Source organism: Euwallacea fornicatus, chromosome 4 (assembly GCF_040115645.1).
Source record: "Euwallacea fornicatus isolate EFF26 chromosome 4, ASM4011564v1, whole genome shotgun sequence".
Lineage (NCBI taxonomy): Eukaryota > Metazoa > Arthropoda > Insecta > Coleoptera > Curculionidae > Euwallacea > Euwallacea fornicatus.
The window spans coordinates 4,399,411-4,426,688 of NC_089544.1; the positions used below are offsets into that span (position 1 = coordinate 4,399,411).

Sequence of the window (27,278 nt, forward strand, 5' to 3'; positions counted from 1 at the left end):
ATATTGCTAAAATTCTGACATTTGAATGGAGACACCGGGAACTGGATTAGGTTTTGATGAATTTTGCCGAAGACTTAGAAATAATTTAATTTGTTCTTGTGATGATTATGGAACGTTAATTATTTATATCATAATGCTAGAGATACAGGAATTTTTACTTGCTGGTAAACTGGTAATTCTGGTGGTCTCAAGAGAGTCGATGTAACACGGATGAGAAGGCGAGAAATGAGAAATAAAAAACGCTCGGGGGGGATATTTTTGTTTGATTTGCGGGTAGAAAACTGGTGATGAGAAGCCAAAAAAGTATAGCTTAAGTAACGAGCAACTTATCCAATTATGAATTCGCTCGCAGCTCGCTCGGATATAATAATTCTTTGTATTATTAACGAATCTCAATCCTGAAGGTTAGGCCCAATTAACGTGATATTTAAAACGCTCAACAACACAGCACTTTCGCCTATTGTGTTCAGTTTTTTGTCGTCAGTTGACAAATAACGCTTTCACCGTTTTGGTCGTCTTTCATGCACCTCTCTGTATACCTGCACATCTTCAAGAAGGTTATGAATTTATTGCGCAATAAATTTCGCAGGGATTCAACTCAAAGAAAAGCATTTTCACGGTCCCATCTGCTTAGGAACTTTTCTACATTTGAACTAATGGAGATTGCCTTAATGAAATGTGTTAAAAGTTGCAATGCTCGAGTTAAATTGTAGGAAACTTAAAATTAATGGCTTTTGTTCTAGAGCATATTAAGCACGTATTTGGGACTAAATACCTCCTTTGCAGCTTAAGACAATAATCAAGAAATGGGTTTAAGATTTATTGAAATTCCTATGTTGCCGGAAACAAAACTGAATACTGGATTGATTAAACTGTTTTATTCTCATGCACAAAAATAATATCTTATAATATTAGTAAGATAAAAGCTAAGCCAATCAGCGAAGATCTTTAACTTTGATCTTCTTCTTCACTGCGTTGCTAAATCCTTCTTTGTACTGAAACCAAATATCGTTCTTCGAAGTACTGCCTGCAACTTTTGCTAAAAAATATTAGATTTTTAATATACACACACTGGAAACGTGAAGTAAATTCGAGGAAACAACTGTAAGGTCTGTATTTAAATGAATAGAGCTCTAGAAGGGCAAATCAGTTTAAAATTTGAATTGCCCATGAAATCGGCTTTAAAAATTATCACTCTTTTTTTAACTACTTAAAATGGCGTAATCTGATCTCAAAATCTGGAAGGGTAACTTGTAGAGTTCCCGTATATTTCCGTTAGTGGCATGTCTGAGATCAATTCATCTCTTAGTCAAGGAAATTCTGCATGCCCCCCGTTCTCCAATATCGACTTATGAGAAATTTTAGACTGGCTTACATATTCAATTTCTACATTAGGCAAAGACTTCCAGGCTGGTATCCCAATGAAATACGAGTCGAATAAATACATTTACAAGAATATTCCATCAGAACAATAGCTGATCGCCAGCGGCAACCCGAACAAAGTAATAAGGCAAATTGTAATTTCGGTGGGCAAACAATGGAGCAGGATTCCATTTGGAGGCAATTACCGACATCTCGTTTCTGATGATATAAATTACCGCTCCAACAGACGCGTAATTACCCGACGTCGATCCGATCCCGAGCTCAATCCAGTTGAATCCGTATTTCCAGTTATTCTGGTTGATAATTTCTATTTTCGCGCTTTCGAGGCAAAATGTTATTATTGAAATGGCGTGGATAGGTATTTCTTCGGATTGAAGTGATTTTAATCACGGATAAATTAAAAAGGAGGTATCCACTAAGTGTAAAAATGCAATTTTTAATTGGTAACAAATCAGGTGAAATCGCCTGTGGGTTATTCGCCAAAAAGATCCGTTGAATTTTTAACCTTTTGCAATATGGTCACGTTTATATCCTGACGTTTCGCTTTTTCCTCCATTTATATTAATTTAAAGCGAATAATAAGTAGCTTCTGCATTTTTGAAATCAGTTTCAGGCAAAAAAATTCTGAATCTGACGATCCTACAGTGTGGTGATAGATTCTGTTAATACGGCCACGATACCGATTTTCTCATCCTCTATAAATATCAACACGTTAAATTTCCTTATAATGGTTCAAATTTGGAATTGTGACGTTTGCTTAGCTGCAGTTGATAATGCCTTTACCATTACCAATGGACGCAATTCGTGTCCTAATTTCTGCCGTACAGTGGTAATTCATAAGTTTTACAAAAGCGTGCGGCAAAGTGGGTTTTAACGCATAACCGTCCGAGATGAATCAAGCTCTAATGTTTTAGTATAGAATTTTTACGCTTTTACTACCTTTGTTACAAAATGTACCGGTATTCGTGGAAAAAAGTGATAAGTAAATGAAAAGCCTTAAAATTAATTAATAAAAAATGCACCATACCTGATGATTGAGCTGTCTGTATGATTCTACCGAAGAAATCCCTCTTCACTGTGTGCTGAAACAAAAAATAATAGCCCTAATGGTCTTTCCTTTATGCGAATATTTTTATATATTATAATTTATAAATTATTTTCCATATCATACTTAACTACTCCAGGATAATTTTGAAAATGAGATAAGACAGAGCATCTCCCATTACGTTCTATTTATACGGTAATCTCAACTCGATTAAAAATATTACTGCAAATTCGACCACGAGTTGTTCACGTAAAACTTACTTAAAACAATCCCCATCAACAAAGTCTAACATCTCTTTTGTATTGTTGTTCCCTTTTAAATTCTTGATAAAATTCTAATACCCAAGTGGCCCACAAATTGATTACAGTGGAATTGAACTCTGGGAAAAGGATTTCATAGTTTTCAAAGTTTTATAAGGAATAATGATCCACAGTTTATTTTAAGAAAGTTAGAATTGAAAAATTGAAGGCCCAAGTTATCCTCCATGCAGAAGAGTAAGTTATTCAAAAATGGCAATAGCTGGAAAATTTTAAGAGAGAAGCACAATTTAAGGAGGAATTATTCGTTTTATAACTCAGGATCAGTACTAATCGCAGAAGCAATAAAATGTTACATTCAGCAAAAAGAAATAAACTCAATAATGTTTAATCTTGAAAATGAAAGCAAATAATAGAATTAGGTATCAAAACAATTTGATAAAATGCGTTTATGATGGGCGATAAAACTGGGCAAAACGTCAGTCTCGCCACAGAAATGAATTGCAAGATAGTGATAATATTTATGTTCCTTAGCTATAGTAAGTTTGTTTTTTAGTCTAAATGAATATTTATATAAACTCTATTTTCATTTATTACAGCTCATTCGGATAAAACTCCCATTGTAAATTACAATGGAAATACCAAATCTGCACAGATGAACCAGCGCATCAAGGTAATAGCAAGAGAAATTGTGGACAAATGGATAGAGGAAGGTTTAAATGTGTCAAAACAAAAGGTGGAAGGTTGGATTGATATTCTGGACAAATCCAAACGCAAAAACGCAGCTACAGCAACAACAAGTAAACCAGTAGCCAGTGAAGAGAATTTGGGAGGGAACTTCAAAGAAGTAAGAGACATCATGGTTGAAACGTTTTCTAAAATAGGGCAAGTTAAATGCGAGACTTGTAAAAAAAATGAAGAAATGGGGGGCATATTGGACAAACCCCAAAGTAACAGGAAGTCAATTAATGGGGAAGCTGCCTTAGATAGTTTAAGTATAGAAGAATTGAGAGCAAAGCAAAAGGCTATTCAGCAATTTGCTCAAATGGGCAAAATGGCGCAGCTAGTTGGAGGTTTAAGGAGTGCACCATACAGAAATGACGAGAGTACCACTCAGTCTTCCGCGACAGTCACAAAATTTCAAAACGTTGATGAGGAATTGAAAAAAATGAGTATTGAAGAACTGCTAGAAAAACAGAAAGCTATTCAGCAATTTGCGCAGATGGGGAAGATGGTTCAACTGATTGGTAGCATATCTAATTTGACTAAAACAACAAAGAAGACTACACCAAGGGAGGAACTTTGAGACAAAAAATATATATATATATGTAAATTTTATATTTTTTAAATAAATAAACGATTACGAACGATACGATTTGAATGTAGCTTCCTCGTTGAAATCTCTATAAGAACGTAGTATAAATAGTTAATTTAAAAAAAATCTTAATTTGCAATCTTCCCTATATTAATTTATCAGGTATAATGCAATATCACGGATTGTTGTCTTAATATTCATTTCCGTTGCTGTCTAATTGTCTACTTTGTCCTTTTTGCGTTTTGAAACAGGTGTCTATATTGTTTTTAAATCTTCTATCGCAAGTAAAATTTGTCATGATTTTTTTCATATTTTCGATAACACTATATTTAAATATATTTTTTAAACGCTTCTCTTCAATTTTTATGAATTTTTCCGTCCCACTTAATGGTCACAATTTGAGTTGCCAGCTACTTGAAACTTTTCATTTTTCTAATAGCAGCTACACAATTTTCTTCTTGAGAACTAAATCCTGCGTGACCTCATTTTTTTATTTTAAATTCCTTTTTTTTCTAAACTGTTATGATTCCCGTTTATTCTTCTTTATCGCGTTTCCCTTTCTTAGTAGAGTAAAAATAGATTTTTGGCCTTATTCTCTTACAATTCCGGTTATTGCCTCTTTACTTTATTCAGCTTTTACTTATTGTCACGCACGTCATAGTCACTTTCACTTTTGATTCACTTTTATTAGTTACACAAACTCTATCGCCAACATATGAAATGATTTATTATCATCTGGTCCCAATGGGTCTTCACTCATTTTGCCTTGACCTGCTGTTTTTTTTATTATTAGAATATGATTTCATTATTTATCAGCAAAAATTTTTTATTACGTCTCTGTAAATCCCACTCTAATCCTGTTGTTGCAAATTCAGGACGAACCTCTGTATCTCCCTCCTCCATCCTTATAATTCACTAATTATGTACGGTAAGAGGGATTATTCCTCTAGGATCAAGTTGAATCTTATCTTGAAATCCTGTGTGGGAGAGTATGTGAGAGATATGTTTGGTGAACGTTCACTTTTTGGACAACAAAAAAATTGCAGGGTATTTTCAAAACTATATGTGTGGTAAATACCGTATCTTACCCAGTTAAAGGAAATAAATTCTGACACATTATATATTGTAAACTCAGTAGCGCCCCTAGTTTACCGTAAAAAATATTTTCGACATAGTAAGAAATTAAAAGTAAAATATGCAATGCAGAACTATTAGGTTTACATTAATGATGGTATCAATTAAGAGGTTTACTTGACAACATAAAACTTTGATCTATTATATTCCATAATTTGCAATCCACATTGCAGTTTACAAGTGTATTGGCCTTAAATGAATAACCAAAAATCCTTTTAATGTTTAAATGATTTAATCACCATAATTACATTAAATCTGGTAGATAACCCTCCCGTATAAATGTTCATTGGAAAAACCATGTTATCAGTGGTCCTCTGTACCAATATCAACATGAAGCTATTCCTATTGATAGCACTAATTTTGGTTCAAAGTAAGCCTTTACTTTTTTAATAATGTCTTATTTCATGGGATAATTGTTTTATTTACAGGTCTAGCTTACCCTGTGAAAAATAGTGAAGATGTAGCTATTTTGTCGGCTGAACTGAATACAGGTAAATAAGAAATAAAGTTCAAAGAGATACTTTTGTAGGTCCTTTCCTTTTATTTTAAATCTTTAATAAATATTTTTCATTACGTATTCTATTTACAGTAGTAAAATTTGTTGGCACGATAGATCGAACATTATGAATTTAAGCCTTATCCTGCAACATTGAGGAATAAACAGGATATTCGTCGAAATTATTAAAAAAATGGGACATGTATATAGAATATGGAGTGTTTCTACGATTAGACTGTTTCAGCGTTAAACTAAAGCAACACCTTGTATATTACAATAAACTTATAGCCAAAAAGGTAAAGAGAAAAGAAGAGACTACTTATGAAAATATACAAGGTGCTCGAGAAATAATGATAAGTGAATGATCAAGAAGTAAAGAGTATTGGGTGCTAAAGGGTAAAAAATAGAGCCTAACTCCTCAAGCTTTTCGTGTAGATTTCTGAATGCGTTTCAAAATCCCACGAATATTATATAATGTTATACAAATTTCTAAAGGTTCTCGAAACATTGCATTGAAAAGATGATTAGTTTTTTGACCTTTAAAGAGCGATAGCCCAAATTATTTAAAATAGAGCAAAATGGTCCTTTTTGAAAAATATCAATAATGTAAAAATTTTGACAAAGTGTCAAATAATATTTATATTAGGATTCAACTGCCAAGTTATCTTAGAAATGTGAAACAAAATTGAGCCGAACAGTTTGTAGAAGAAATAACAATAAAGAACATTTGAATAACATTGGATAGACGGAGAAGTTCGTAGATTTTCAAGACAAATTTGTTCTACCTAAACAATTAAGTATCAAAGTTTCACCACAACACCAAACTATTCTAAATTGGCCTGTTGTTTCGTTAGATATGCAAAATCTTTTTGTGCCTTTGTTGATTTTGTTTTCTTAATTCTGCAGCTCAGGGTTCCATTGAAATAAACAGCTTTTGTGAACAGTTGGCTGAACAACGCAAGTTTACCCACCATCTCCAAAATTATTTATTAATATAATGAAAATTTGTGGTCTTTTACCAATATTGTTGGTGACATCTCACTCGTCAGTTAACAAGCGGGATGTTAACAATGTTTATGTCAACATTAATAACCTTGGTAGTATAAGGTGCTGTTACCATTGGAAGGGAAAACACGTATTCATGTGACACGCTGTTTAAAAACAGGTCCAAAACATATGAAAGCGATAGAGCAACTAAAAATATTAGCTAAACAAGAGTGACAAGAGCTAGATCGTGAAACATGACTAATTTATTCTAATTTAAATCTATTCATTAACCTCGCTTTAGTGATATAACACCAATTATTTTCTCTATATTGTAGTAAAATAATTATACCCTTTCAAATCTAGTTTCAGCTCAAAACTCCTTAATACGCCACAGGATGGTGAGAGGTAAGCGTATCTAATTTATACTATGAGGCAAATGTGAAGGAGAACATCGAAATCAAAATTTAGCATAAAATAGATATTCATGATAGACGAGTGTTAACGCCGATATTCAAGGCATGAAATTCACAATGAAAAAAAATCAAGAAGACATTTTAAGGGCCACTTTTATTCATAATCACATTTTTTTATAAAGAAGTACCAATATAGCTATTGTATATTAGGAGTGTAAAGTCATTTGGACATTGTGGCTCTATGAGAAAAGAGAACATATACTTTGCGTACGAGTTTCTTGGTAATTCAGCAAATATAGTGCGTAGTCGACGCTTAATGCAAACAAGTAAACATTTTAAGATTGTTTAAGGTATCCTCGTAAGGGAAGTTTACCTTTAATACCCTTATAATACTTCTTGGTTACCCTTTTCACATTTATACTAACAATACTTTCATCACTAAAAATACTTTTTTTCAGCAACTAATTCTATCGACTTACTGTTTCCGCCTGGCAGTGCACTCACATTGACCAACACAGGCACGAACGATTGTGCTTTAACTATGACTTAATCAATATTTGTTTCCATCTTGTATTAATCATGTTGAACATTTAATAAACGATATATTTAGTATTATTCATGTCTATTGATAGTTAAAATTTGTTGTGTTTGAAAGAAATCTGTTTTCCTCAAACACCTATAATACAATCTTTATCTATCTGCTACAATTATCCTTGCGGCACAATTTGAGGCTAATCGTCGGAATCGCGAAAACTGTAAGATATGCAGCATCAACCTAACGAAGGGAAAAACTGATAATTTGCAAAGTTCTTTTTCGTACCTCAAAATGGAGGCTTTTACACCCTATCATTTCTAAACGCATTTGATGACATTGTGAAATACGCAAAAAGTAACGATTAAGAGAATCGAGGTATGAAAAGAATATTATTCTGAATGTTTTAGATTAGTTAAGATTATTTTAAGTTTACAACACTTGACTGTCAAAAAACCATTTAGTAACGTGACAAGTAGCAGATTAAATTACCCAATTTCGGAAATGATGATCTGGATCGAATTAGTGGGTATCAGCTGATTTTCATTCAATCCGATTGATTGTCAATGATAGCCTGCCACTCCGACTAATTCAAAATCAATGAAACAGGAATTAATCGTATCTTGATTTTTATTTTTAAGAATCCCTATAATCTTTGTAATAACCAACCCAAACTACTAGATTCTTGAATTCAAGGAGTAGTACTTTCCCTGGGAATAATGTAAAAATTATATATATACATGTTGGCATTGTAAATGACAAAATTGATTTGACAAGTCATTTTGCGTTATTGCTTGGTGAATTTTACTCACGACATTCAAGAAGTAGGTCCTCAACTCAGCTAGGGTGCAATATATGTTAGGCAATTATTCCTGTAGATACCAAGGTCTGAAGGAAGTTGTATCACTCCCCTATTCACATTTAATGTTAGAGTGAAAGTAGTTTTTTCGGTTCGTGGCACGAATGATTTATAAATAATAATGTTATTTATACTAATAGACTGGACAGTTTTATTGTAGGCTTACAAGCTCACTGCATGAACCAGATTATCCAAGATCAATTAAGAAGGACCATTTAGAACCATATCAAACAGGGATTAGCCAAATCTATAATGTTCTTCAATAAAATTTGTAGATAAGTGAGTATGGACTAATGATAATATTCCAATTGCTATATTTAAAAAAAAAATGAAGTTTTCCCTAACAAATAAAAAAAATATCTCGGTAACCTATTTCTAGAAGAAAAGGGAATAATAGCGTTGTCGTAGAAGTTCGAGAAATGAAATTGTTCAGATTTAAGGTTGACAAATGCATCGAGCTTAGCCCGGATTCGCCAGGGAATCAGATAATCTGACAAACAGCGAAATGCTGTTGAAAATGGACTTTTCTGAAGCCGCTTTTCCCTTTTCTCGCTAACGATAAGCCCGCAATTTAGCCAGGTCATTTTTCATTACTTTTAACGTCTAATAGAAGGCTTACATAGGACAATATTATGAGAATTACGGAATTCAGAGAGAATATAAATATTTGATAATGGGTTTGATAGATTGTTACTGTGGAATCCTGTACAGAGGGCCTGAAAAGAAATTTTATAGCAGTCGATGCAGAAAAGCTTTCCGCCCAACCACAAATGAATGCGGTAAAAGGCATTTTTCAAAAAAGGGGAATCTACGTGTTCTCAACAAAAAAAGCTTTTTTACGTAAAAACGTTTAGAATATTTGTACTTAAAATTCCAATACTCCTCTAAGCAATACAATATATATATATATGCTTCTAAATATTAATTTAAGGTAACAAACTTCTCTTATTAACTCTCTGTTCTTCAAATTCGACTTACGTAGGTATACAACGAATAACCGAAATTTAAACTCAACATCAGCAGAACTTTAAATCTATTGAAAAATATCAAAAACTTCAACTTCTGATATCTCAAAAACGAAGCGTTTCCCCATACAAGATTGTATGAAACACTTTATAATTAGACGTGTTAAAACAAAATTTGGTATCGACGGAGTTCAAGCATGAGCTGACAAAGACGCTCGATATATGGTTTTGCAATTTGTGTCCGATTGAAACTTCTTTTAATATATTTTAACAATTTCTATGTACAAATTTGTTGGTAATTAGTCTGCATTATCCAAATATCCAATTTTCATATTTAATATATGAAATGTTGGACAGAGCTTAATAGGACTTAGCGATAATTGCCTACAATTAGCAATAAAATAGTTGAAAAATGACCTATGAACGGTTTAACAGATCACAGTCAATAAAGATAGAGAAAAGATTAGATCGTGCAATTCGTATATAAAGATGGTCACTTGCGAGCAAAATCATCAGCTTCGAGTGCTTTGAATCAAGCAGCTAAGCAGTAATCTACAAAATGAACTCCCTTACCATCATCGCCTTCGCTCTTTTGGCTTGTGGTAAGAAACAACTTAAATTTCCTCACGAAGAAAAGTTATCTTTCCAGTTATTTTCAAAATTACTGGAAATGATTAAGGTTGCGATTGAACTTCTGCATGCAGGCTACTATATTGCATTACGCAATTATTTCTAGCTTCGGCCAGCGCCATCCAGATTTCTAACCTCCCCAGTGAGCAGATTGAAATCTCCAACCTGCCCAGTGAACAGGTTGAAATTTCTAACCTCCCAAGCGACATCAGCGAAGGCAACGAAATCTCCAACCTTCCAGTCCAAATCGAAACTGACGAGATTGAAATTTCTCATCTTCCCGCTGAAATCGGAGGAGAAGGCATTGACATCTCTCACCTCCCAGCTGATATCATCTCCGGAGTCCAACCCGTAGCTGAAGCCGAAGAAACACAGGGAGCATGTGACATCTGTTTCGCTCAAATGTCCGAATTGGTCAGGGAACTCCAACGCACTGTCGCCTAGACTTACGATTTATATTATGGTGTTTCAATTCCTTATGAGAAATTAAATTGATGAAACTGTAATTTGTGTTTTTTTGTTTCAGAAAAATAACAACTTAACCAATTAATGCTAAAGCAAGTCCAGCAATGTGTTGAATTCTTTTTGAGCTAACACTCATGTTAACATTTCACAATTACTTCTAAACTATCTCAACGTGCTGAAGGAAAACCTATTAACAATTTCCAACGAAAAAAATTAATAAGATAATTGATAAAAAGGAATGTATGTACACATATCATGACAAAGCATTACGCCTCATTAAAATTATTTGAAGTTGAAAAGGTTGTAAATTTTCATGATTTCATGATAAGTTTGTAAAGGTTAATAAACAAAACCTATAAATGCAAAAATTAAAATATACTGCGTGACATAGAAAAGAGAACACTCTGTAAAAATGGTTTTATTTAAATAATTTTTGGTATGCATGTTCGGATATGGATACACAAAATACGATTAAATTTTCAGCCATATTTATCAATGTATTTACCAATTATCAGAAATTTTAGTTTTTTTAATATAAAAATTTCAATAAAATATCAACAATGTGACTGCAAAATATCATTTATTGGTGTTTACTGTGCTTAGAAAGTGCTTTTAAATTCATCAAATATGCCCAGACGCAGAATGCTGCTAAATTTTCATCAAATAAGTGAATTTCAGAGAGATCGAACAGTCGGTTTACGAAAGGCTGATTGGTCATTTAGGGAAATCGTCACTATATTCAACCGTAGTGTAAACACTATAGTGAGCCTGTGTCAGGGATGGTTCCAAGAAGAAAAACAGGCAGAAGGAAAGGTACTGGACGATCCCGAAGAACTACAGAATGCCGAGATCGTCGTCTTTGAATTATGGCCCTGGGAGTAAAGCTCATCTCGTCGAGGATGCCAGCGGATGTTGAGTATGAAAAGCTCATTGGGATTCGACCCATTTGTCATCGGATAAGAAATTTTTTACTGATTTCCTACGGACTCCATCTTTTGTTACCCCTTACCTTAAATCATCAGCAAAATCGACTGCCGTGGTACATAGAACGAATATATCGGATATATTGGAATATGGAATGGGATAATATCGCGTTTAGTAACGAATCCAGATTCTGTTTCAGTATGAATGATGGTCGAACAAGTGTAAGAAGAAGACAGGATGAAAAACGGGATCCTCAATTTACAATACGGAAGCATGTCCTTCAGATTATTGGGGTAATGATTTGAGATGTTATTGCTTATGGTAGTAGATCACTTATATTTTTCATTAGAGGCAGTATGACAGCCCAATGGTACATCCAAGAAATTCTGGAACCTCATCTCGTACCTTATCTGTAAACTCTTGTTGCATAACCATATATGGCTAGAGTAACTAGACTTCTTCCAACAAAACGCAATCAGTTTACTACTTTGGCCACCTCGAGCTCCAGACCTCACACCGATTGAACATGTATGGGATATAGTAGGTAGAAAGTTGCATAATTTACCCTATCACTCACAAACCCTAGCGGCGCTGTCACGCTCTCTAGTTAGCCTGGAATCAGATCCCCAAGAGGACATCAATCACCTAATTAGATCCATACCTAAACATGTACAGAAACGTATAAGACAGCGCGGAGAACCGACAATTTTTTTTGTTATTTTTAATAATTAAATTTCTAAAATTTTTTAATTAAGTATTTATTTTAGCTTAAGAAACATGCATACTAAAAATTATTGAAATAAAACTATTTCTACGGTGTGTTCTCTTTTCTCTGTCACGTAGTATATATTAAAGCTCGATAAAAAAAATCAAACCTTGACTATTTCGCTGATATCTTTAACGATTTGATTACAATATCGTACCTTTTATAGTCTCATAAATACTTACTATGGTATCTGAACAAAACCATTTTTTCCAGAACTGCAAGGAATACATAAATACTTCGCAAAATTATTCCAGTTACATATATTGTTCAAACCAGTGTCATAAAAGACCGAAACCATTTACCAACCAAAGTATGTGATTCTTTTCGTAATAATTTGCTATAGTGAGTGTAGGTATAATGTTCAAGGAAAATGAACGTTAAGAGACATTTTGGTCAATTTTAGTGTATGCCTCAATAAACGCGTCACCAATTAGCAACGAAGAGAACTTTGAGGAATCATCAAGTGTGCCATCAGTCGTTACATTAAACCCCACACCAAGGAATATAACCGAAGGAAAAGACTTATCGTCCTGTACAAAGTCATCCCTCATAGAGAAGGTAAAAATGCTCTGAACTTCACTCAAGACCTTTGGTCCTTGCTAGGAGTCTCTCAAGGAATTATTATCATCAACAACAGAAAAAACGAGTAAATTGACTGAAACATTAGCAACGCAACATAGCCCGTGAGTTAGGTCTTCGCCAATTTTCTTGTAGTTATTTCATCATATCGCTCTATTAAATATAAGAAAAATTCAGTTTCTTCTTTTGCTTTGTAAAATAAATTTTTGAGGACAATCACTAATCAAATATATTATATCTAAACATACACTTTTATTCATAGCAGGATTATCTACCCTTATGCCTACAAACCGTTGCAAATGAAAACAAACATTAAAAGAGTTTCAACATCGAATCATAATAAGTAAACAACTTTGTATAGTGTTAAAACAACAAAGCGGGTCGGATTAGACATATTTTATTGTCTGAAGGGCCACCACTCAACCAAACAGAAGGGCCTTATGCCGAGCCCCGACAAGCTATTAATGCCATTGTGTGGAAAAAGCGGTGGCAGAAGCCACAAATCGCCGAAGGGTGGCTTAAGAGATATATTTGCTACTGCTAATATTGAAGGGATGAGATAGATTGGGTTGATACAGTGTATTTTTTCGAAGGGGGTGATCCTTGGTTTCATACGATATGGTCATTTATTATTATTTTTATTACGTTATTTTAGGAGAACTGATGATTTTTTTTCTATGAGAATAATTGACTTTTTACAGGGTACTCTCAAAGCTTAGATTGGTTGTAAAACTCGTTAACGTTTGTTTAGTTTGATAGCATTTTTCTTTTTTTTTCGGTCACTCAAAGGATGACGAATATGATGAGGAGGATAATATAAGAGTAATTCTTACCTTTTACAACCCTCAAATTTAGGTCTTAACCAGAACTCATTTTATTCTTATATTCCGTGAGTTAGAAGGTAAAATATGAGTCGCATGAAGAGAGCTTGACATCGTATGCCTCCCCAAAACTTCTCGCCTTCTTCACTGTCACAACATTGAAATTCTGGTAAATTTTATGACTTCACATAAAAAGTTTTACGAGTACAGGTCAAAAATTATTCACCATTATTTCTGAATATTCGAGCAATTTGTGTACAGAAATACAAGCAGTTAGTTTAAAAAGTTGGTCTGTAATTTCTTCAACCATTCTCAACCAATAACCATATGAAAACCAGCTGAACTCTTTTTCAACAACGTGTTAAATAGTCAAGAAAGTAAATTTCAAATCAGGCACTAAAACTGCTCCCTTCTTCCAGATAAAATTAATTGAGGCATCCAAATAGCTTTAGCTAGGATTTCCGTTAGAGACGTTTAGCTCTAGATTCTCAGACCATTCTCGAATGATCCATTAAGCAAGGAAACAATTTTGTAGGAGTTAACACGTCAGCAACATTCAAGGAAATCGTCTTTTCTTAACATTTTATTATTTCATGTGCCATTTCGAATTCTATGAGCAGTCAATTTTAGAGGCAATTATTTTTAATTGAACGTTTTACATTGTTAATGCAATGAACGTTAATGCATTTATTAATAAGTGATACAAGGAAACGAAGTACGTATTTAGATGTAAAAACTGATTTTCAAGTTCTAAAAACATGAACTCTGTTCGCTGCTCAATTAATTACCATTTAGATCCACAAGAGAAAACCTAAATCGTTCCATACATCAAGTTATCTCCATTAGGTCGAAACAAAACGAAACACATCCTGAAAACGTTAAATCGTGGAAGAAGCGGAAGGATCGCCGTAATGGAGAGGCGGAGGAAGTTGATGAGATCCATTTAAAGGGTCGAAACTCCTTTATTTGGGTCGTTTATTCGAGGAGAGGTTTTTTCTAACTTGATCATAGATTTATCTATTAGGAAAAAGTGATGTCCCGTGTTACACAATATTGGCGAAGCTAATAATAATTAGTTACCTAATAGGAGGACCATAAACAGGTTATATAATTTCTGGATTAAAATTCCATTAACCGTCTTCGTATCCAATCACGTAATATCTTTATGAGGAAATCTAATCATGACTAGACGTTGTTTAAATTTTTTTCCTACTCTGACTTCCTGTATGTAAATATAAATCGCCATTGATAATTCCAGATGTTGACTAAAATATCAGTAAAACATCAAATAATCCAACCGAGTAATAAAAACGTTTATGCTGTGAATTAAGAACCATTAACACAAAAATAGATTCCCCTCTATTGCTAAAGTGACCACTGCCTGAGGGAATTTATGACCCTACACAAAGGAGGAATCTGAATGGACGAAGGAAGGAAAAAGGTCATTTTTCTCTTTGGGAGTGCTCGAAGTTTCCGCAATTTCGATGTTGAGCTGGCTAAGTAATGTTATAACTTGGAAACATTAGTGGAATTGCAGAAAGGCACTGGAATTACATCCTATTAAGCATTTCCACAAACGTCTGCAAATTTAGCGTATGAAAACGTTATCATGTGCTTCAGATGTAACCTGTTTCTCGTAAAATGTGTTTTAATTTTGCAATTAACTGATAGTACAAATCAATAAAAAAATTAACAATTGAACACAAATAATCAACACAACCTTTGGTTAAATTATTCTAGATAAAGGCATTATCAAACAATGAGTAATAAATCCGGACTTTGTTTGGACCTTTCGAAAGATCCAGCGAGGGTTTTTTGGTTTAATGGCGCGTCAAAGCGATATTTATGTCAGTCGGATGGCATAAGTAGAAGATAAACCGCTTTTAGAACTTCCTGAGAAACACTAGAACAATTTAGGATGCTTCTGGCACCGTTAAAGCGATTCGCACCCCCGGAATACGGTTGAATTGTCTCTGAATATATCAGTGCAAAGGCGGAGCTCTGAGATAAATAAAACATCATTTAATAGTCGTTTATCTGCCAGCCATACACGTCAGCTTAGTTAAGCGTTAAAAGGTCAGCTCACACAGTGTGTTTGCTAAACGCGTGATTATTGTTGAAAGAGTCGTCCCTCAGATGAATTTTATAATTACTTTGATTTTAAGAGGCTCTCCGTTTTTTTACTGGCATGAAATGGGGTGTTTTACAGTGTGAGTTCTCATAACTTTTTTGTTGTTACATTTGTCTAAATTGCATTATGTACTTTCGTGCACAATGCAAGGAGGCATTACAACTATTTATATAACTTTCTACACAGGGTGGTTCCTAAATACGCCGCATATCTTCGAGACACAATTTCTTATGGTATAAAAAGAAAATAAGTTTCTGTGAAAATTTGGCCGACAACGGTTAGATTCTGAGACAGAGGGTGTTGAAAATTAAAAAACATTTGCACATATATTATTTGAAATATATGTGGAACAGACAATACTAAGTTCTTAAAATTTTGCTGTTATTGTAAGTTGAAGAAACCTTTCTAGTATAAACAGAATTTTTATCTGCCGCGAAGAGTCGATGGTGTGAATCAGTTGATGCATCTGAGTCATTTCAACCAGAGTAAAATGATTCATTTTCGAATTTTATTAGCTAATCTATAATTCTGATTCACAACATCTAACTGAAAAATGTAATTAAAAGTAGTAAGTAAAAAGGTAACTTAGACAGCGGAAAATGCGTACAATATTTATCTCTTATTTTTGTTGCAGTTGATTTAAATAAATGAGTTTTTTTCTAATAAGTTACTATTATTCAAAAAAATCATTAAAAAACACATTTTTCATTACAAAATTTTGGGAAAGTCTAAAAATAACAAAAATATTAAAAAATTCATTGGCGTTCTACATTTTATGACGAAAAAATTGACAGACTAACGCTTAACTACACCACAGGCGGTGAGCAAAAATTAATCTTATTAACTTAAAAATTTTAAGAACCCAGCATTTACTGTTCCAAATTTATTTCAATCTATAAAATAATATATGATATATGTATAATATAATAATATATTTTTCAGGTTTCAGCACCATGTATCTCAAAATCTAAGCGTTTCCGGCTACACGCTTATAACACACTTTGTTTCTTTCAATATCTTTAAAAAGTGTGTCCTGGAGTTACAAACCGTGCTTAGGAAACACCCTGTATACTTACATAATTAATAAAATATAATTTAATTATACTTCATTAATAAAAAATATACATTATATAATTAAATTCCTAGAATAATAATTATGGGTAAATCTACGCAAAGCTAATTTACGCCCAATGTAAAAAGATTAAATTCTAAAATACTTTTCATCGCATTCCGGCATTGATGAAAATATTTATGATGCGACCCATACTTCTTTGGTGGTGCAACCTCATGCCAATATAGCTTTTAATGGAAAAGTCTATAGGGACCCTCACGATATTCAAAACCAAGAATTTCATCAAAAGCTTATCTCCAGCAAAAAGATTAAAACTAAAATAGGGCCGCAAAATTGCATGTCATACTCTCTAAAACTAAAAAAAGGCAAAGATCAAAATTAATTCTTTCCAAACAATGACGATCAGGAAGAGTAGCCCTTTTAAGTGAACAAATAAATTCTAAAGGGTAATAAATAATATTCCTTCGGGCTTCCTATGATAAATCACTTATGTAGCTATGGAGCTGGCCCGTGGTCTATTAATGTAACGGCCAACGAAATCATTTTCTAATAATGACAGGGTCATTTCAATATGAAAAGAATTCCCAAAGAATTGCTGGTCTATCCATATCATTTTAATTATGGAAAATAATAAAGATAATGGCAAAAGCTAATGGAATCTGCTCTGTGAAAGAACAGTCGGGGGGGTTTGATAAATTGGTTGTTGGATCATGGGAAATTTGCTATTATCGGAACTATAGAAAGTGATGAATTTATAGAGTATTTTTAATTGCACAAAATTGCTTAAACAAAATGTGAATGAAGTGCTTCAAAATGGATTTTCTCCGATGATCTGATCAGTAATGAAATTAGCTCTGTTATGTTCAGTTATTGTTGACACCAAAAATCAAAGTATGGGTAACTTTACCAGGGGGATAAATCCCATAGGAACTATCAACTATATAATGGCGCCAGTATTATGATCAACTATCTCTAAATGCCAATATATCAAAGTCCTGATAACTTCGTCAACTAGATAGTTTTGATACAAACGCTGATCTCACAGCAGGGGATTGATCAATACCTCCGTTTTCATGAAAGTGATTATCCTCTCGATAAGGTTAACAAAACTCTGGTGTATTGGTCCTTAGCTCTTCTGATTTATTTCTAAACCTCTGATAAATAATAACAATGTGCGAAGATTGGTGAGAGTGAAATCTAAAGAAAGAATCGAGAGAACACCAAGCATGCCTATCCCCATTTCGAGAGTTAATACAAAGAAATACAGTTCCAACCAGCCCGTTACACAAACGTGTTTATTATTTACTATCCAGTGCCTTTGATTACCCCTTATGTATATAATATTCCCCCATATGGTTTCACAAATCGTGGGGGATAGAACGCACACACTTGCGAGCACTCGTGTTTAATGAGCTAACCATTTTCAAACAGTTTGTCATTGTGCGAATATAATTGCGTTGTTATATCATCATTAAACGATGACAGGCGGTCGCTTCCCGTAAAATATGGCTCTTTCCACTTTAAATTGTCCGAATTAATATTTGATATTAGGTGGAAGGATTGCTTGTGGGGTGATAAGTATTCCAAGTTGAATTAGCCAGTGAGTTTCGATCTGTAAGGCATTTGGGTATTATTAGTAATAGCCAAATTGGTTTCAAATATAGGGCGTTTAAAGGGGACTTTAAGCGATACGCACTTATGTGATTAAAGGAATAATATAGTAAATAAATATAAATAATAAATACACGAAACTTGTATTTGATTCTAAATAATTACAATCTGCGATACATTTACACATTTATGATATTAAAAGAATAATAAACAAATATAAATAACAAACATATAAATCTTGTATTTGAATCTATGTAGATAATCATAACATATGACGCATTTATTTTCCTCAGCGATAAAACTTAACATATTAGATGGTGGTTACGTTCCATGGTAATTCATAACGAGATTTCATTTTAAAAATTGGTCGTACGAATTTGCAAGAGATCTTATGATGTTTTGATGCGATCAAAATATTTTGTTTTTCGTCAGAATTCTCAAGTACCATCCCATACAAGATATCCCAGATTTTACGATCAGCACTTTTGAAGTGAAAGAAACAGACGTATATGTAAGTGGATATCTTCATAGAATATCTTTTTGTTATGTGGGTATCATGTTTGCTTAACGATATTCAACATACTCTTTTCAACAATAAAATTGTGAATGTTGCCTTTTGATATTATTCCTTAAGCGAGTTCCAACTCTCCTTTACTATTTTGGTTTTTCTTATGTAGAGCAATAATTGGTTACCTTCAACCAGTAGACCAATTCTGGCACGGGCTTTGTCGTTACTGTTTTCCACATGGCAAATTCTGGACAGGACATTTCAGAGGATTGATATTCTGTTGTCACATCCTATAAATTTTATTTCCTAATGTTCGCTGTTAAGTGAACTCTCTGCAATTATGCCACAACCGTCTTTTATACGTACTGCTTTTTATGCACACTTTAGTCAGCGGTTCGTACTGCTTGGGTCACTTTTCACTAATAATAAATAGTCTTTTTCAGCCTAGCTATTTTTCATCCGGTGAATACGTAATAAACACTACAGAATAACGAGTAAGGACAATAAATATAAGTCTAAGGTTTACGGAGGGAAGTGTAAAAAGGTCGTCTGGGTTAAGCACTGTTTTTGTTTGGACTGACTTCGCAAATAATCCTACAGTGCCTCTTGAGTTGTATGATGGCTATATAGTCACCTCACCCTTTTGGGTAACCTTTTTGTAGCTTCAGGTATAAGGTCCCTTAAAAGGAATGTATTACCCTTGCTTATTACTCAAAATGTACATCTGGTATTTTAATCGAGCCTTTCTAACAAACTGAATCATTGAGATTAAAAATTTCGTACATTGCTATTAAAGTTTGATATTTGCCGAATTTATGACCACAATATTTTATTAGTCAAACTTGTTCAACGTACTTTTGGTTCCTATTTGTAGATAGGTAATATAATAAAGCCGGATTTTATAATAAATAATAATCATTTTTAAATGGGGCGTTGGATTCGGCTTTGGTGCCAGCTTTTAACGTTGACGCTCTATTTGTAGCTTACCAACTTGACAAGCTAATTTATATTCCTAAAGTTAGACTTGCACATTGGATTATCTACATAAACACAAAAATATAACCGTTGATTTCAAGTTTGATATTTCTTCAATAATCGAAGCCATGCTACGGCCTTGCTAAGTGCGTCAACGTTAAAAAGACAAAATTACTGACTCAGCAGCAATTTCATATTAATTTTATTCAAAATTTCTTCGTAGCTACCTTTTTGGCGCGAAATTCAATATGTCAATAAATACTAACATCAAACATAATGAATTCAATTGTGAGATATGACAAATGTCATTGACTCTCACAATTAACTCAAAATCTAAAAATACATGACAATATATTGAACCTATGAAAGTATAACCTTTAATTACCCTCTATAATATACACTAATGCAATAGAAAATGAAAATTGATGCACCCGAGCTGTATGTCGAGACCAGTAAATACACCGAGTTTGTAAAATTAATTCCTCGATTAATTCATATATAATCACTGATTTCCTTTCAAGTTGAAGGTGAAATAAAAACTTCGCTTGGCTACAATAAACACTTACCTTATTCATCTTAGAATTCGTTTTCAAATCTTTGAATTTGATTGTCTGCAAATGGTTTGGCAAAACTTTTTCGTTCTCTACTGCACTACTTTTTTCTGTATCCTTGGCTGTAGTATTCTTCTTAATTCCCTTCTGCTGATTTTTGCTAGTAATGTGTAATTTATCCCCAGCACTATCTTCTCCGCTCTTTAATGTATTAGCTTCTAACCTGCGCAATTTTTCCATTTCCACTTCCCTGGCAATCAACTGTCTGTTTGAGTAAGAAAGACTGATTCTACTAGTGTCCTTTTTGTCAAATAACATCGAATCTTCAATGTTTGGCTCTAATAAACAAATATATTTTTTGAAAAGCTTTATTGTTATTAACCTGAACTAACCCAATTTGAATTCATAGGTTCCATCTGATGTCCTCTCCTGGATGTAATTAAGATTATAATCAGCCATAACAGCCGCAACCTTAAGCAAGTGGGCCCGTTCTTCCTCAGTATAAAGATGCAAACTAACAGGTCTCAGTGATGGGGAAATTATTCTCAATAAATGAGGCAAGACATCTAAGACTAATGGTAAAGCTGATTGGTAGCATCGAACAGAAGGTGGCATTCCCCGTAATAACTCTGTTACTACGGCCTCATGTCGGTTTTTTTTCACCCTATACTGAAACAAAGTAAAATACATTTTCATAAAAAAACTACGGTAGAAAAAGTAGAAAGCTACACTCTCCCCTTTCCAACCCTTCATAAAACGTCCGTTATCACAGCTATATCGAGTTGGTTATTCATACCGAAACCCGCACAAAGATTTCCACATTGCATTCAGTACTAATGAACATCTGAATTATGCACGCCAAACTCAACTCTTTAGGTCCGGACATTAAAAAAGACTTCATCCAATAGCAGCCGAGTAATTAGCGAAGCTACTTACGTAGTTGACTCCGCTTATATCTGAGAAAATGTAGCTTAGGACAAGCTATTTATTTTGTAAATGGGGATGTTATTACCGGCTTACAATGCAAAAAGATTACTTTAGAAAGGCGTATTTTAAAAAGGCTTTTAATTCTTTTTTTGTGCGCTGGGCGATGAAAATTATTTATTTATGTTCGCAAGTTGATCAGAAATCAGTTTGCGTCATGTATCCCAAATGATGTGCGAACGGTAGAATTTTTTTATAGGTAAAGTAATGCTTTCAGCTCGCAAATGCGTGCAGTAAAATCACATTACGCACACTGGCAAGAAAATTAATTCAACAAATTGAAATTAGCCTAAATTAGCAACTCCATGACAAAAATCTTAAAATCATTTAATATTTTTTCTGGATCTGAAACGCTCCTTCCCATGCCCCCAATGTGTCACTTAAAAAATTTAAAATCAAGACTACAATTTGGTAAATTAAAGGAAAACCTAAGGAGAGAATTATGTCTAATTTTTCCAAGACGATTACATTTTCTTCTCACAAATAATGACAAAGCCCCTGGGGTTGAGCGAATGCCGTAACTAAGTCATTCAAAATTAAAATGGAAATCTGAGGCTCGCGCGGACTTTTTTAACGCATTTTCATTTCTTAAAAGGTTTTCTCGTTGAACGTGGACCGCAATTACATTGCACAACAATATCTCATAAATAATTTGGTAGGCGGCTTGGTTAGAATTTCTACAGTAAACGAATGTTCAAATAGCAAAAGGAAACAAAGTATGAAATAAATTCGAGGCTCCTTCCCTATTTCTAAACATATAAGCTGAAAATTATCAATATTTGAATATTTCTTAAAAGAGGAAGAAAGCCTTCTTCCTATGCATTAATTACCAGAAAACGTGATGATCCACATTTATATCTAGACTATTATGTCCAATATAATCATTTTCAAAAACAGAGACAAACAGTTTTATTACAACAGTATTCAACCACAAATTCTTCACCGTCATAAGAAAGTATATACACCAAGAAGGTATAAGTACCGGATAAGTATATTAACGACGAAATCGAAGGCTGCAAACACTTCATAGCGCAGCACGTAAATTTAATCGCTGAATCTGAATTTGCAGGGATGTTAAAAAAAAGATCATCTAAAGAAGCAAAACATTCAAGTGGCTGATATTGATGGTCCGAGAACATTCAATATGATTCCCCATAAATGGCTCAAGATATTGGATATTCATAAAGTACATCTTTACATTCAAAAGTTCCTCTATTACACTATATAGAAATGGCACACACATTGACAAACAAAAACCCATTAGTATCAATTCAGGGATATTTCGGAATTGTGTGGTAGGTGCTCTATGGCTTTGCAGGTCACTACATCTCTCTAAAACTTTAAATCTAAATTGATACGAAACGAAAGATGAAGCATAGTTAAATTTACTAAGCCGTCGCATTTGTGTAGAAGATATGAAACTGCATAAATCAACTAACGCATAATTATAAACACTGCTGAAAATTTTCGGCAATATACTCGAATTTCAAATGGAAAACTGTAAGACTGAATATTCAAAAGCGCTTACAGGATAATAACACATTCACCATCCCATCAGGAACTGGTTAAAGCAATAGAGAGATTTTTGAAAACATAAGAGAAGCGGATAATCCTCTCCATAATATCAGCAACTGGCATCTATAAACACAAGAAAATAGGAAAAACGAATTCTCTGTTTAACAAAAAAGTATTTTTAGTGAGAAAATAATTAAAACTAACTTTTCTTATTAATTATTAGTTTATGCCGACATTAAACAGCATATACTAAACGATTAACTTACTTCGTAACCAGCAGAAGGAAAATTCAGTTTCGGTTTCTGGGTTGATGCAAACACAAAATTCCAGACCACAAAGGCATAATTCAAATATGCGGTTAGAGAGTAATCCTGCTCCGAGTATATGTATTTAGTGAATAAATCATTCAAACAGAACCAATCCAGCCCACAAGATGTGCTCTCCAAATCCTTTTCTTTAGCTTGTAACAGAGGAAAATTTTCATACACTCCTTGAGCCACTCTATCGTGATCCCCAAAAGAACTTATCACATTTAATACATTTTGCATGCGATCCTTCATGGTTGGCAGCGACAAACCTCCATTGGAGTTTTTCACACGTTTGATTTGAAATATGTCCTGCCAGACTGTAAACAAACCTTTCTGCATGTCTTTCTGCCCAACACTAGCTTTATGAACATCCGTCAACCCTATAGCCTTATTTTGGGCCTTGAAAAAATGTAGTACCGACAAACACGAACGAATATCGTTGTTGGATTTTTCAGCTAAAGCCATCATGGCGCCATTATCAGTCTTAATTTGTTGCCTTCTCGATATTTCCATTAATCTTTCCGCCAATCTCGAGGTGGACGTAGAAGGAAAATGCATAACGAAGGCGATTTGTCGTAGGGGCCGTAGAGCAGGTACATATCCGTCGTTGCAAATACATATAATAGGTCTTTTAAGTACATGTTGACCTTGCTCCTTGGTCTTTGATTTTTTCCCTTTTACTGGAGCGACGCCAGAAATAAACTTAACTAGGAAGTCTATAGAGGCTTGTGGCGCGCCGTCAATTTCGTCAAAGACAATACAGTTTGGTCTGTTTTGTTGGTCCACAACAGATTGCATCTGGGTGGCGTTTTCTAAGGTTGTTCTGAAAGCATCTGTGCTGCGATCGTCAGAGGCGTTGATTTCTATCACATTGTATCCTGCGTGTTTGGCGACCATATGAGCTAATGTGGTTTTGCCTGAAAAAAAAAAATCTAGATATATTTGGTGTCAGGCTTTTTCTAATGAAGATTGTAGCAAAAATGTAAAGATCGACCACCAATCTCTTGATATTTTTAAGTGACTTTTGTTCCCGTTTCTTCTTATAAATTAACTTGATTACGTTTAATATACATAACATCTTACCTAAACCAGGGGGTCCACACAATAGCACCACTTTATTATGAGGTCTTCCAAGCTCATCCAATTTCGTATTCAATTCGTTAAATTTAAAGAACTTTGAAACACTTTCATTTTTCGACTTAATCATGTGCCTGGGATTTTTGTTAAAAACCACCTTATCCCAAAGTTTTAACCATCTCAGCAATGTGCGATTAGTACTCTCGTCACTGAGAAGTTCAAGATACTTTCTAGGTTTATATAAGTCGGCCCAAAGTAATTTTTCCTCGTTATTAGCCGTAATAATTTCAACGTCTTTAGTCGACGTTTCGGGGACAATAGAAAGTTCTTTGTTGATCTAAAAAAATAGTTATTACAAAGGACGACTTCTAACGGCTACAGAATTGTAGATAGTACCGAGTCGTAGGCATTTATGAAAATGTAGATATTGTACCGATCTGAAAATGGGGTCAATTAAGTAAATAGCCCTGTCCTATTGATTTAAAATATTTTATCATTGCGGCATTGCAGCCTATATTGAAAACTATCAGAAACTTCGTTGTTTCAAATAGTACAATGTTTACTGTGTGTTTCATGGAAGATATCGATAGAAAGTCGGTTCCTCAACCAATATCAAGTAAAAAATATTTTCTATATAAATGTCAAAACCAATATTAAAGCAGTTATTAACAATCTAGAAGAGCATTCAAACTCATTACATTATTGTTTTATTTACTCAATGAACTAAAAAGCTCTATTACCGATATACCGTTTAACTTAAGGTAAACTTCACAAAAGTTAAGAAATTAAACAGCTGCTATGCTTCTAATAAGATTTATTATCTCAAAGTTTCATTCACAAATATTCTTATCTGTAAGAGTGATTTTTTAACATCATCCTAAATTACACCACAAGTGGGGTTAGAATATATATCCTTTATTTTTGAAAATGTAGGTAAGTCCAGAGTACCTGAAGCTGCAAGTGTTAGCATCCTGGTTAATGATACTGGTCACAAGGCAACATTGGCAACGGATAATGATATAGAGTTGCAATGGCACTGGTATTGAGGTAATGGCACAAAGCCAATTGTTGAACTGCACTTGGCTAATAGTTTCAGTTACAGGAATAATCCAGAAATGTCCTCAACCTGGATAATTGGTAACTCCTATTTCGAGAGCAGATAAACCTCCAAAATCTTCTAGAACTCCAGTTTTCTAGAGCTCAAGATTGATTAAGAATTAACACATGGAGTTTCACTTAACATCACACTTAACATTTTATTGAATAGATTACCAAAGATGGAAACCTATTTTGTCATGGTTAATGTTTATTTCACATTAGATTGGCCAAGCTAGTCTACTTAATTAACCAAATTTTCAGAACAAACCAGAACAAAATTTGAGAAAAATATGTATGAAATTCATTAGTAAATCCTAGTTTATTTAACTCATACCATATTGTGGCCTTTCACTTTGCTTATTCCAAAAAATGTCATTTGTTATGTAGTTAATTGTCAACTTAACGAAGTTGAACATTTTTATATACTTACCAATGCATTTGCCTCATTCCACATATTATTAAAATTATCACCCATAATGCCCTTAAATGATTTACTTTCCAACAACCTTAAGGTTTCCTCTTTTTCATATTCCTCAGAATGGCATCTTACATATACAAATTCTCCATCAAACAATTTAACTTTCACATAAGGATATTTAGGTACTGAGAGAGACAAATTACGTTTGTCACGAGCTAAATCTCTCATTAATTGGTTCTTAGCCACTGGTAAAGATGACAGATGCTTGCTCTTATTTTCATTTCTTCTTTTCACAATCAATGCAATTAAATCAAGGTCTTCCCTCAACTTATCCTCTGCTTTATGCCTCTTTGTGGATGGAACATTTTCATACAAGATATCTTCAATGTCAGTAATATCTCCAAATAAATCATCGGCTAACCTTTTCCTGGAGTTTACTGCAGTATCAATATTCTGTGATATGAAATTTTGATTGTAAGGTTCACTATTGTGTTCTGAATTTTGAATTTCTGAGTAATTAGACTCAAGGATGGTATCTGTTTCATTTGTAACAGTAGTGATAGGTCTTTCTGGTGTTATTGGGCGTGTATTAAAGGTAAGGCTTGTTTTTACTTTCGGGCGACACTGAACTATCACATCTTCATCTTAAAACATGAATATAAGTTGAATATGTCAGAATTTATCGCAATTCCGCCATTTTGGTCAAAACATACCTTCATAATCTTGTTCTCTTAATAGTTCTAATTCATCAGCATGCATTAACTCAAATTCCTCTTCAGGATCCGGAAAATCACTCATTTTAAAAAAATAATAATTAACTTACTTTAATACGAAAAACAACTATTCCAGTTTTCTATTCGTTAATGTTTGTTAATTGTTGCTTATATTTTTAACTTTTACTATTTTTACCGCCTAAAAGATATAAAGATGACCGGTAAATTTAGGTTAATTCAGTCGATGTCAATGGTTGATTCAGTTCTAGCCTCATGGACAAGCAATAAAATAATGTAGCAATATGGCAACATTGAATTTAAACGGTAGCCCTGTAACAAATAATATGTAAACATATAAGGTGTCCCGTAAGTCAACGATATTCCTGAAGGCTAAATAAATCAATTTAACGAAATTTGCGTTAATCCAAAATTTGATAATAATCGAGATACCGGATGTGAAAGGTAAAAAAATAAATCATATTTTCTTTAATACGTCTCCACTGATTCGAACTAATTTCACGAAATTTTGTGTTCAGGAATTTATTGAGGTGATAAATTCAAACTTATGGATTATTATTATTGTTATTGTTATTATTATATTAGCGCTTGCATCCAACTGAATGGCAAGCAATTTGAGCATATTATTTGATTTTTATTTAGTGTTAAAAAAATGCCGTTCATTAGAAGGTAACAAGTGTTTCATTTACATTCCTAATACTTGAAATAATTTGATAGTGAGCTCCTTC

At 33.6% G+C, this 27,278-nt stretch overlaps 3 protein-coding genes and 1 long non-coding RNA gene across 4 annotated transcripts; 3 read left to right on the forward strand and 1 right to left on the reverse strand.

Moving 5' to 3' along the window:
• Nucleotides 1-863: 863 nt before the first annotated feature.
• On the reverse strand, nucleotides 864-26,771 carry cutlet (chromosome transmission fidelity protein 18 homolog). The gene is made up of 8 exons (XM_066281806.1): nucleotides 26,533-26,771; nucleotides 25,832-26,463; nucleotides 24,310-24,640; nucleotides 23,185-24,143; nucleotides 20,812-21,088; nucleotides 20,435-20,757; nucleotides 2,411-2,465; nucleotides 864-1,039 (listed from the first exon to the last, which is right to left on the reverse strand). Exons 1-8 carry the CDS (start codon nucleotides 26,615-26,617, stop codon nucleotides 936-938), a joined length of 2,766 nt encoding a protein of 921 aa, XP_066137903.1. The 5' UTR covers nucleotides 26,618-26,771; the 3' UTR covers nucleotides 864-935.
• LOC136338977 (uncharacterized) lies at nucleotides 3,125-4,057 on the forward strand. Its single transcript, XM_066281854.1, has 2 exons — nucleotides 3,125-3,224; nucleotides 3,285-4,057. Exons 1-2 carry the CDS (start codon nucleotides 3,137-3,139, stop codon nucleotides 3,989-3,991), a joined length of 795 nt encoding a protein of 264 aa, XP_066137951.1. The 5' UTR covers nucleotides 3,125-3,136; the 3' UTR covers nucleotides 3,992-4,057.
• On the forward strand, nucleotides 9,854-10,522 carry LOC136338980 (uncharacterized). Its single transcript, XM_066281859.1, has 2 exons — nucleotides 9,854-9,988; nucleotides 10,123-10,522. Exons 1-2 carry the CDS (start codon nucleotides 9,946-9,948, stop codon nucleotides 10,458-10,460), a joined length of 381 nt encoding a protein of 126 aa, XP_066137956.1. The 5' UTR covers nucleotides 9,854-9,945; the 3' UTR covers nucleotides 10,461-10,522.
• LOC136338988 (uncharacterized) lies at nucleotides 11,546-13,266 on the forward strand. The gene is made up of 3 exons (XR_010732052.1): nucleotides 11,546-11,945; nucleotides 12,385-12,513; nucleotides 12,575-13,266. It is a non-coding gene; the product is annotated as an uncharacterized lncRNA (long non-coding RNA).
• Nucleotides 26,772-27,278: the final 507 nt, after the last annotated feature.

Bases quoted from the DNA above. Each gene is read 5' to 3' on its own strand.
- LOC136338977 (XM_066281854.1), top strand. From the start codon at position 3,137: ATGATGGGCGATAAAACTGGGCAAAACGTCAGTCTCGCCACAGAAATG. The intron at 3,225-3,284 runs GTAAGTTTGTTT...CATTTATTACAG, and splicing joins ATTTATGTTCCTTAGCTATA to CTCATTCGGATAAAACTCCC.
- LOC136338980 (XM_066281859.1), top strand. From the start codon at position 9,946: ATGAACTCCCTTACCATCATCGCCTTCGCTCTTTTGGCTTGTG. The intron at 9,989-10,122 runs GTAAGAAACAAC...AATTATTTCTAG, and splicing joins CTTCGCTCTTTTGGCTTGTG to CTTCGGCCAGCGCCATCCAG.
- cutlet (XM_066281806.1), bottom strand. From the start codon at position 26,617: ATGAGTGATTTTCCGGATCCTGAAGAGGAATTTGAGTTAATGCATGCT. The intron at 24,144-24,309 runs GTAAGATGTTAT...TTTTTTTTTCAG, and splicing joins GTGTGGACCCCCTGGTTTAG to GCAAAACCACATTAGCTCAT. The intron at 1,040-2,410 runs GTATGGTGCATT...AATATTTTTTAG, and splicing joins ACAGACAGCTCAATCATCAG to CAAAAGTTGCAGGCAGTACT.